Source organism: Melitaea cinxia, chromosome Z, assembly GCF_905220565.1.
Source record: "Melitaea cinxia chromosome Z, ilMelCinx1.1, whole genome shotgun sequence".
NCBI classification, from domain to species: Eukaryota; Metazoa; Arthropoda; class Insecta; order Lepidoptera; family Nymphalidae; genus Melitaea; species Melitaea cinxia.
Window position 1 is genome coordinate 12,802,150 of NC_059424.1, and position 12,334 is coordinate 12,814,483.

The following is a 12,334-nucleotide window of genomic DNA, read 5'->3' on the forward strand; positions in this document are numbered from 1 at the left end:
TGTACTAATATTTCCCGCAAAACATAAATTTTTCATGATAACAAAATAGGGCAGGAGAATTCACCCCGCGCGTCCCTTCATCCCTTCGCCGGTAGGCTGCGCGCGCGTCACTCCATCAACCACGTCACTGACGTAAACACTACGTATATAATATACAGTGGATTTACGAGTGCTGTGCCTTACTAACATTTTATTGTTTTGGTAAGTAAATTTATTATACATATATGTCTAGTGCAAAAACAAACTATGTGATTATTGTGAGTGTTATGTTTATGGCAAGCGAATTCTACATTTTATTCAACTTTAATTTTATTAAAAGTGTCTTTATTTCATTGTTATCTTGCTAATGCAGCATTTTATTAATCCTAATATTTTTATGACTGGTATAATTCTAGTTTTAACAGGACAATTTTAATAATAAAGAAAAACAGTACAAAAAACATTGCGAATAATATTATTTGTTTAATTGATTGTAATATTATTATACATTTTTTAAATTAATATGGAATAAAAAAATTAATAAACGTGAAAACAAATATTTGCGCGAATATATTTTTGTACCTCATATTCTTCAAATAATTTTTCAGTTGAAATTAACACTTTTTTAAAGTACAGAATATATCAAGTACTTTTTTTAAACAAAGCTACATCCGAAAAGAAATAGAACTTGTCAAACGTAGTTTCGTATAGTTGAAAAGGCTCGACTAAAATTAGGAAATCGTGATTTATAACAAGAAATTGAAAAAACAATTCTTTTCACCATATCAGATAGTACGTGCAGCTTTCATTACAGGTATGCGGATAATTCGTCTTAATTGTTTTTGTTTTATATTAACATTATATAGAGAAATGATTTGTTTTTTGTTTCTTTGTAATGGATAAATTAAAAACTATTGGACAAATTTTAAAAATTTCGTTCATTACTAGAATGCCAAGTCACTAAGTGACATTTTAACGTGAGAAAACTGAACAATCAAAATCGTGTAATCCACGCAGTCGAAGCCGCGGGTGGAGAACCAGAATGCTGTATTATATTAGATACTATGGTACTTGCTACAGAAACAAAGTACTGCGGTAGGTCCTATAAGTATCAGCTTGAATGTCAACGATCCTGACTTATGAGTATGCGGGTAGAGGTTTACTTGTAAGATGTACTTTAAGGAAATTTGTGTTTACATATAACCATATTCATGTTTTAACTAATAGCGGTAATTTGTAATTGTTGTTTTTAATTTAGAGATTAGTTCTCATATAGGTTCTCACTTAGACTTTATTTTTATGTGTATATTCTTAACCATTTAATGGGTACTAATTTTAATGATTATTTTTTATTCAAAATCTGGTGCTTATCGTGTGGTCCCATTTAAATTTGAGTGTGATCTTAAGAGTAGATTTGAGTCATCCCGAATAATTAATATTTAATTAACTTTGACTATACCGATAATGTTTTCTCATTTTAGTGCTTTTCGATGTGAAAGGAACAAAGGAAACGTAAAAAGCTGGTAAGAATAACATAGTATTTTTCTTTTTAGTGACTTTTTGGTAAGACCGGCTATTGATCGGAAGAAACTCTACACAGTTTCTAGGATAATTTTAATTAAATAAAAATAAATAAACAAGAGAAGCATCGACAAAGTCGCAATCGCAAGACGATCGCATAGAGAAGAATGAGCATGAAGCAATCGTATGAGTTAGGTAGTTTCGGTAGCGATCGATTGCAACGGTAGTTATTAAAATTATGTTGAGATGTTATTAACTGGCTCACCAACATTTTTAAAGTATTTTAAAAAGTTGTCTCTCTGTTTACAAAATGACACTGTAACGGTAAATTAATAAAGACTGAATGCACGGAATGCATGTGTAACGTTTACGTTAATATAAACCTAATCGATTTACTTGTATTTTAATTCTACTGAATTACCACTTTACTATTTATCAAATGACTTGTCCTTATAGTGTATAGAAAATTAAAAGTAAATCGATTCGATAGTACTAAAATATTACTCTTCCAAGTATGATTTTATTTATTTACTAGCTGTTTCCTGAGGTTTCACCCGCGTTAATTTGAGGAAGAGAAGTAATAAAATAGTTTTAAACCATTAGTCCATTACTGTGCAACTCGGGCTTCTTCGACGCGCGCGACGCTACGCGGCGTGTCGTTTCATTGGATTTTACAATATCTCATAAATTATGCGTCCAAATGAAACGCTATAAAAAACAAAGCTTATCTTGCCTTGCTTATCTTATCTTAATTTGCCTTGTTGATGAAGTATTTTTCATTCGTAAGGATTCATATGCCTGGCTAATACTAATGCAATAATTATCTTTTAATTTTTTGTGATCATCAAATCGTTTCAGAATCATAAAAGATATTCATTGAAATCCAATGTTGTCAAAGACAATTTCGTTCAAAAAAAAAATATGTGATGAATAGCATATTTATTTGGGTAAGGTTTTATAATAATTATCATGTCTATAAAATCAAATTCGCAAATAGAGCAATAAATTTAATTATCATAAATAAGATTATAATTAGTTAGCTTGAGGAGGTAGACATATGCTGTCGAAGACTTTATTTAGAAATTTTCATGTACTTCCGTCATACATAGTTTTTGGGTGTTTTGGTTAAAGCAGCGCACGCAACGGAAGCTCTCTAAAAAGACTATTTTAACATTTCTTATGAATACTCAGCTCCACCTGATCGTAGCACGATATTATATAGCCTTTACCCTTCCTCGGTAAATGGACTATTCAAAATAAAAAGATTTTTTTAATTTGAAACAGCAGTTTCTGAGATTAGGGCGTTTAAACAACCAAACCAACTCTTCAGTTTTATAATATTCGTATAAAATATAAATGTTGGCACTAATTAAGCTCACCAAATAGGACAAGTTTTATAGAAATTATTTTAAATCTTAAGGTCTACGATTATTTATAAAGTAAAAATTTTACTAAGCTACTTAGTAATAACGTCGGATTTTTAGATGTTACCCAAGAACTAGGTATACTTACCTCTATGGTACCTACTCTATCTAAAATTTTTATAGATGTAGCATGATTAAATTAATAATTTTTTCGACAAAACTACACCAAATATTCAAGCAACTACCTATACTAATATTATAAAGAGGAAAGATTTTGTTTGTTTGCATTGAATAGGCTCTAAAACTACTGAACCGATTTGAAAAATTATTTAACTGTTGGGAAGCTACACTATTCGCGGGTGACATAAGCTATTTTATACTTTCAAAAAAAAAAAAAAAAAAAATAGGGAAATTAAAACAAGATGAAATTTTTGTTAGATACCCGTGCGAAGTCGGGGCGGGATGCTAGTATACTAATAAATGGAGAGCAGGTATTTTTGTTCGGTTATACTGCGAAAACTACTGAACCGGTCGGAATAATAGGTACTTATACCATTAGATGCTGCGTGTTTCGGAGAAGGTTTTAGTATATGATATGTTGGTGATTACTTATCGTGTAAAAAATATGGACGGACAGAACTCGCTAGTATTATATAATCCAATACTATTGTTTTCATAAATATGAAAACAAAAGATATACATAATTTGTCAATTTGTACAGGATTTTGTAGGATTAGAAACAATTTATTAATATTGGGTACCTATTTTCTTTTTTGTTATTTTATATACTTAGTATATTTTTACGTTCGACTATTGATAATATGTTTTAGTTTACATTAATAACGTAAACAATTTACGAATTTAATACAAGTAATTAAATATTTATGGGCGTCCAACTCAATGCCTGTCGAAAGTACAGACAGACGTGCAGAGCGATTTAATCTTTTGTTTATGTAGCAATAACAATTCATATCTGAATCATATTTTATTGTTCCCTGGCGTTAAATTAATTTATAATCAAAATCGATAGCTTATACCGGTGTTAAAACTACTATAAATTAATTTTCACTTACTTGTTAACTCGTTAAAGTTTCGCCATTAATGCGTTCTGGACACGGCTATTGACAATTAATTTGAAGTTGTTTAAACATTAACAATAGCCGATAACTACAGTTTTTACATTTCGACGAAGAAGTAAATTCACCATGTAAGTCATATTCCCTTTATTTTGCTTCTAATAATTAATGTTGTTCAAAATGCGTTTAATTTCTTGTATGCATCTAAGGGTGCATACGATAATAATAAAAATATTTAAGTTTCAATTAATATGAAAGTAATTTTATCGAAATAACGACGACTACTGAGAAATATTTAAGAAAAACTAGTAGCAATGATCTTTATCTTTTACAAAAGAGACCAAAAGTATCTGTCGATTTTTTGTCGTTTATCAATCTCTCTGTTGTTCTCTCATCGCGCTAAAGCTGGTGCAAGAAATAGAACGTGGTTTTTCAGATGTATTCCTAGAAATGTAACTTAAAATTTTGTCTGTTTTCCTTTTGATGCACCGTCTATGAAATGAAATTATAATGGACATTATAATGCTAATAAAATATATAAGTAATATATATATTATTAGCATTATATATATATATATATATATATATATATTATTAGCTAACTATTCGCTATGAGACCAAAACAAGTCACAATCTTACCTTATTTTTTGTTTATTTGTGTGACTTGTCTTAATGATTGATGCAAAACTATAAGCAACTGCTACCGCTTTGAGTGCAATAAGACAATGTTTTTTTCTTTTTATTTTTGAATATTGTAATGTAATTTTATTATGTTTACGATAGGAATATTGTACTTTTTAAACAAGGCCATATTTTTTTTTAATTTCAACAACCACGCATATAAATACGCATTTTTCATATAAATCATAGCAGTAAGCGAATAAATAAAAGCTAAACCCAGAGCTTTGATAAAAAATATATTAAAGTCCAGTCAGTCATAATTGTTGAGAATCTTACCTACAGTGATTTTTTTTGTATCGCAATTTCAAAAGCAAGAAGCTACCGACTTTCCAATGTTATTATTGACTATGCTTTTGTTAATAACCCTCCGAAGCGCACCGGGCCTATTCGATCCGACTCGGCTCATCCGTGCTATTGTGTATTTCTACTTATTGAGATTATCCTCACATAATTACCTGTTTTGCGAAACTGTAATTATGGGCAAAGAAAAAATAACTTTTACTTATCCGTGTCCGACAAACAAACAATGAAGTGCGAAGACTTCGGCTACTTTAGTATGTGAAGATTCATTCCGATCGACGCAAAATAAAACGTGTTGTTTTTGTATGAAGTAGATACGAGTATTAGTAAAGTCTAATTGGCATAAACATATTTTTGGAGCATAGAAATTTCGTTAAACATATAGTTTTAGAAATGTTTATTGGTGTGTGTAGAAATGTTTATTAAGTACTCACGATAATAAAAAATGATGTCAGAAGTAAGGAAGCAAAAGTAATTAAAGACTCAATTAAAAATATTTCTCACACATAAATACCTCATTGGTGAACCGCAAGTGCTTAAAAAGAATTAAGTGTTAGCCCCTCGATTGCACTCGAGCTAAAAGCCGTTTAGTTCAAAGAGTAGCCACTAGAACAATATGAATAATGAACAAAATTACAAGTAGCACTCAGCTTTATGCCAAAAAGATGTCAGCTCACCCGTAGGAACAAAGGGTCATTATTTTCATACATTTGTTGCGATTATTTCGTTTTCTTTTCTTTTTCTTTAGACTGTATATTATTTTGAGGACTCTTGAGAACCGCGAGGGATGGTTTAGCTCTTAAAGGTTCATTTCGCACGAAATAAAGCGTGTGAAAACGTTTAATCTTAATAATAATTACTTATATAAAAAAAAAAAGATATAATTGTCTATTTTGTTTCATTTAATGACTATTTGAACTATTTGATAGTAAATAAAACTTCGTTGTGCGCCAAGTTTTAAAGTCTTATGCTTGTTTCAGAATATGAAAATATACTAACATCGAAATGGAAATGCAGTCAATGTCAGCTTCTTCCAGTAAGTATTAGTAAAGGGGCTGCTTGGTCCGAGAAATAGGTATTGTTTGCTTAGAAAATCTTCGATAATATGCAATCACTATACTTTTATAATTATTTTTTTGTTTCCGTGATTGTAATTAGGTACTTGCAGTGTTTCGTTAATATGACGTGTCATAGTTAATTTGTCAGTGATGGTATTCCCACGAGCTCAGCGCATCTGCCTCCGTTCTCACCCCATTCCGCTCGTTGCAAATTAGTCCGATAACAACACTAATAACTTATCCTGCGTAAATTCATCAATGTACTTTAATATCAATTTTAAATTATATTCTTATAAAAAATAAATGTGTCAAGAAATTATTATTTGTTATAAAAATAATTAACATGTAATTTATAATTAGAACTTGGGATAAGTATATTTTTATTTTAGTTTAGAGAATATAATTCTAATCTTCTTACTATAGTTGTAGCACAACGACTTCGTCTGCGTGGAATAGTGACTTTTGACAAAGATTTTTCGATATATCTTTTGATTTATTTTGGATTATAAACACTTTCGTTTTGGTATTTACATGGTCAACGTGATTGTTTAAATTAGCAAAACTTTCTTTATTTATGAACCAATTGACATGAAACAAACACTAAATGTTAAGTGAAGCTTACCATAATATATTAGCGTAAACCACATCTAAATCGGATAAGTCGTTTCTGAGATTAGCGTGCCCAAATGCACAGACAAACAGACAAAAATTCTAACAATCATTGTTTTGGGTGCTATTTGCGTTGATCAAGGCCACAATAATATCTTTTGTCATATAATTATCTTCGATGTGTATACAGTGATCCCTTACATTTTTATCATATGTATTAATTATTATTTATTTTTATTATATGTATTTTATTATGTGAAAATACTAAGTACTATGAATTCAATGAAGCGATTTTTAGTAAATTTTTTTTTTCTGTGCATCATATGTTATTATGCACTACGCACAGTTGCTGTTATATGAAATAAATGAATGATTAATATAACAAGACCGATGGTAATTCGATACATCAATTTTAAAAATATTAACGTGTTTCCCACGTAAACAAATGCTGGTGATAAATTTGGAAGAGCATCCCGTTCCATATCACTAACAATTAATAGCAGCCGTTTTCGATCTAACCCCGTGTAGGTGTCACGCGATGCAGTAACTAGTGCAGGTGAAAGGTCGCACGCAGGGGTGGAATCATCACCAAACAAGCTAATTTTGATAAGTACTGTCGACTGAAAGTTGTTGTATTCAAAATCGTAACGCTTAAAAACTGTCACATCTATTAATACTCGTAAGTTATATTGTCCCATCCCCCTATTTGGTTCATAGAAATGAAATAAAAATAGAGGTTTGACATCGAATATTATGAAGAACACCGTGCTTCGGAGAGCACGTGAAGCCGTCGGTCCCGGTTGTTACCATGCGCACCTGATAGCGATCGTTACTCATAGTAGGGAATATATCTGCCAACCCGCATTGGAGCAGCGTGGTGGATTAAGCTCTGATCCTTCTCCTGCATGCGGAAAGAGGCCTATGCCCAGTAGTGTGATATTACAGGCTGAAGCGAATTTAAAAAATCTAAAGTTCTCATAATGGATATACTCTCAATGTATGTATTTATTTATGTATGTATGTATTTTATGTATGTATATAATTATTTTATTCTGTACATGTTCATGTAAGTGTGTATGTAGTCAAGTATACATGTATTTTATATTATTAATTCTGAATAAGTTTATAGATTTATAATCATTTTAATCACTCTTGCACTTCTGTGCCCCGCGACAACAGTAATTCTTACCACCATGGGTAGACGGGTAGAGATCTCTTCTAGAGATAAGTTCGCCCTTGGCAACTTTCTTTGTAAATATGATTTTTTACTTGTTTCTTTTTTTTTAAAGTGCAATAAAGAAGTGCAATAAGAATATATACAAAACATACTTCGTTACTGCGACAGCATTTTAACCTATACAAATAAATAAAATCGGAGTGTCTGTTTGTAACATTAAAATCCCACCAAAAACATTTTCATGTAAAATGTTGCCAAGACGAAATCATATGGCCCGCACTATCAAAAAGTTATCAGATCTCATGTAGAGCCAAGCTTCTAACTCTACACGCCCTAACTCTACAAGCCCTAACTTCACAAACTCTACACCTTAGTCAAAATATGTGGCTTGGCCGTTTCGCTACCGTCACGTGGGCGTAAGGTAAAAATTCTTGTCACTGTTATTTACTTTTCTGTCATACAATAGTTCTATTAAAGAAAAAATAAAAAGAAGAAGAATAATTGATATACATATAATACAAATAAAAATAAAAAGAGAAAATATATTTATATAAATGAGACAGGAAAGTCGTCATCTACAACATCGGCAGCCGGTAGTAACGAAACGGCCAAGCCACATATTTTGACTAAGGTGTAGAGTTTGTGAAGTTAGGGCTTGTAGAGTTAGGGCGTGTAGAGTTAGAAGCTTGGCTCTACATGAGATCTGATAACTTTTTGATAGTGCGGGCCATATGATTTCGTCTTGGCAACATTTTACATGAAAATGTTTTTGGTGGGATTTCACTTCTTTTTGTAAGTTGCTTATGACAATATTATAGTTGCATTTTACCTCCGACACATTTTATACCATAAATATCATCCAATCTTCACCATATTCGGTTTAAGCACGCTGTTTTTGATTTTATGTTGAACTGATATGCAAACGGTGATCTCCGCCAAAACTTAAATACCAAAATTACAAAATGTAAATTTTCGACATAAACTAATAACCGATTTTTATTTTTTATGTATTTTATTATTATTATTAATAACAAGGAGTCCCTATATCAATTTTCAGACCTCTAGCATCAAAATTTGCGGAAGTCTCATACAAACTTCCATCCCCTAGTTTAAGGGGTTGGGGGGTAAAAGTTCCAAGTTTTAGAATTTTTTTGTTGTTTGTGTACTAATATTAGCTTACGTACCAAATTTCAGCTTTCTGGGACTTCAGGAAGTACTCTAAGAATTTTGATGATCATCAGTGAGTGACGAAATCGGGGTTTTTTAGATATTAATAAAATCTAAAGTATAAGAACTATGCAATTGAAACTTTATATGTTTAATAAGTTCACTATTGACATCATATCCCCAGAATTTTGTTTATCTAGTATAATCCAAACCCAAGTTATGAGGGTTCAAAAAAACGACGAAGCACTTCGAGAAAAGATAGGTAGTGCTTTTCGTTTTTTTTTTTTTTTTTTTTTTTATTTCGTCTTGGCGGGGGCACTACCGTGCCCCCAGATAACCGCTTTTTACTTAATGCATATGGATGTATACACGGTACATATACCAAAGTAACATTTTTAACAATTTTGGTCTGTCTGTCTGTCTGTTTGTAGTAAAGAGTGGTTATTTTAACATTACAAACAGACACACCAATTTTTTTTTTTTTGTATAGATAAGCGAACTATTGTGGTTTCTCGTTTGTCTTATTGAATTAAAACAAAATAAAGATAGATTTAATACAAACAATAACAGAACCGCCATGAACATCTAATACTGATTACTAAATTATTATTTTTATTATCTTTTAGGCTATCGTCTTTATGTGCTTTTCAGTGATACGTTATAAATTATTCCCAAGCCCCCACTTCTTAGCTTTTATGTTCTTCTTTTGTCTATAGTCGAGTTTTGTGAATCTTTTTTTTTTCATCATCTTATATTCGACACCGCGTTTCCTGCCTCGCAAGTGTACGCATTCATGTGCACCGTTTTATTCGGAATGTCGTATTGTGTGGAAGTGCCTTTGTGCCTTTTCGACTACGGTCGTGTTTGGAGGTGTATTAATATAGCCATATTATCTGCTCTCGCTAAACGGTTTGTTGTGTCGTGGGATAGTTCTGCCGGTGAAAAAAAAACGAAGTAGATTATTGTGCTAAATATTGTATACAATCTAAATTGTTTGATTCCATGACCAAAGTACAAATATAACGAGGTTTTTGTAATTTTTGAAAATAATTTTTAATTAATTATAAGATAATAAATAATAATCGGTCAGGAGTCCGCATACACACACAAGGCGCACACAGACCACGACAAAAATCTATATGGCCAGTTCAATAGTTTCTAATGTGCGGGGATTGAACCCGCGCCCGCAAATGCGTCAGCGTGTGCTGTGACCGTTGCGCCAACGCGTCGTCGAAAAATATATCCTTGTAACTCATATTATTTTTATTTTGTTTGCTAACGCTAAGAATATTCCTTATTTTTTTATTTAGTTTAATAAAATAGGTATATACTCGTAAAATTATTCTAATTTAGTTTCTTTTTTATTACATTGTTATTGATTTAAGTTTCTCTCGATGTAATTATGTTTTAAAACCAAAATCCACTTTTAAGAAAATTGTCGCTTAAATAAACTAAGTAGTCACATTTGGACTTCTTTACGACGTGATAATAAATTGCCGGGAGGAGTCATTCCGTTTAGGGCGGGGTTTTGAAACCTCCCTGCCCTTTATTAATGTTACTATGAAAGGTGTCACACTTTGACCATAGAAAATTTATGATGCATCTTATAACATCTATACAATTAAGTCGGTGTAATCTTAAGTAAATAGATACTCTTTTGACATCGGTAGAGGTCTATTTTGGTTAAAATTTTGTGTATTGTGCAAATATTAATTGTTGTTTACAAGTTTTTTATTTAAAGTCCGATTGCAGTCATTTACCAATGGAGAATACCTGGATATATACCGTATATTTATATTAGAAATAACGTTTATTCCTTATATATTGATATAGATATTTTTTTACCAGGTCGTATCTTGTATGACGTTCCCTGCGCCGTGTGTCGTGATCACTCATCAGGAAAGCATTATGGAGTATTTGCATGTGATGGTTGCGCTGGGTTTTTTAAACGTTCTGTAAGAAGAGATCGACGCTACGCTTGCAAAGCGAGAAACCCTGGTGCTTGTTTAGTTGATAAGGCTCACCGAAATCAATGTCGAGCATGTCGCTTAGCTAAATGTCTCGATGTAGGCATGAATAAAGATGGTTAGTAAATACAAAACAATTATTGTAAATTTTACCAAAAAAATTGTTGTAAAAATTATCCTACTTTAACATTTCTTTTCTTTTTTAGCTGTACAACATGAAAGAGGGCCAAGGAACTCAACTATACGTCGGCAAATGGCATTATTTTTAAAAGATCCAGCAGTACCATCTCAAGATGTGACCTTAACTCTCCCTCCTGTTTTAGATTTAGCCCTACCCAAACATAATTTAATGGCTCCTCCCCCGGCCTTATCTTTGTTTCCTAATCCATATCATTCCTATGACAGACTCAATTTTTTGCCCATAAATTCCTGTCAACCACAAACACTAACACCTTCGCTCATCACTACATCTCTTTTGAGTCCAAATGACCCAGAAGCTATGTGCGAGGCAGCTGCTAGACTATTGTTTATGAACGTCAAGTGGGCAAAAAATGTCCCTGCATTTTCTTCTTTATCACTTTCTGATAGACTTTTATTACTAGAAGAATCTTGGCGAGACCTTTTCGTATTAGGCTCAGCACAGTTTTTATATCCTCTTGACTTAAAAATATTACTTAATGTGAAAAATCTTAGAATATACCCCAACGATGTTGAAGAATTCCAAGCAACTCTTTCTGAGTTCTCAAAACTTCGTCTAGATAGTAACGAATACGCATGTCTTCGTGCAATCGCGCTTTTTAAAACCAATTTTACAGACAAATCTAATTTAAGTGAAACAAAGAAACTTCAAGACCTCCCCGCAGTTGCTTCGTTACAAGATCACTCACAAGTTATTCTCAACGAGGTAATAAACATCTTAAATCTTAAAATTTTAATAATATTGTAAAAAACCTTTTAGTTTTTGCTATAGCATTAATATATTTTACAGTACACTGCTCGTGTGCATCCTCTTGATGTTACGCGCTCGGCACAAATTCTACAAATGCTGTCGACTGTGAAAAGAGTTTCCAGCAGTACTATAGTAGAGCTGTTTTTTCGTGCTACAATTGGTGATATACCCATTGAAAGGATTATAAGTGATATGTATAGAAGTGGTAAAGACTCTACATAGTTTACAATATTAAACAATTTAATTTTACACATCAATTTTTAGCAACTGTCAGAGTTATATTATATTAATAACATGTGATAAGATACGGAACAAGTCTTAATAACTGACTTTACTTTTGTTTTAAATAAAAGTTAAATATTTTACCTACCCATTCTTGCAAAATATGCTTGATAATTAAGAAAAATATAATTGATGATTAAACCAAGCTAAATACCAAAATTTTAAAATTACAATTTACAAAATTAAAATTTTTTATCTAGTCAT

At 31.7% G+C, this 12,334-nt stretch overlaps 1 protein-coding gene across 1 annotated transcript; it reads left to right on the forward strand.

The window, feature by feature from the left end:
• The first annotated feature begins 5,926 nt into the window (after positions 1 to 5,926).
• Positions 5,927 to 12,070, forward strand: LOC123668410 (nuclear receptor subfamily 2 group E member 1). The gene is made up of 4 exons (XM_045602144.1): positions 5,927 to 5,957; positions 10,781 to 11,017; positions 11,106 to 11,803; positions 11,888 to 12,070. The coding sequence occupies exons 1-4, from the start codon at positions 5,927 to 5,929 to the stop codon at positions 12,068 to 12,070; spliced, it is 1,149 nt and encodes a 382-aa protein (XP_045458100.1).
• Positions 12,071 to 12,334: the final 264 nt, after the last annotated feature.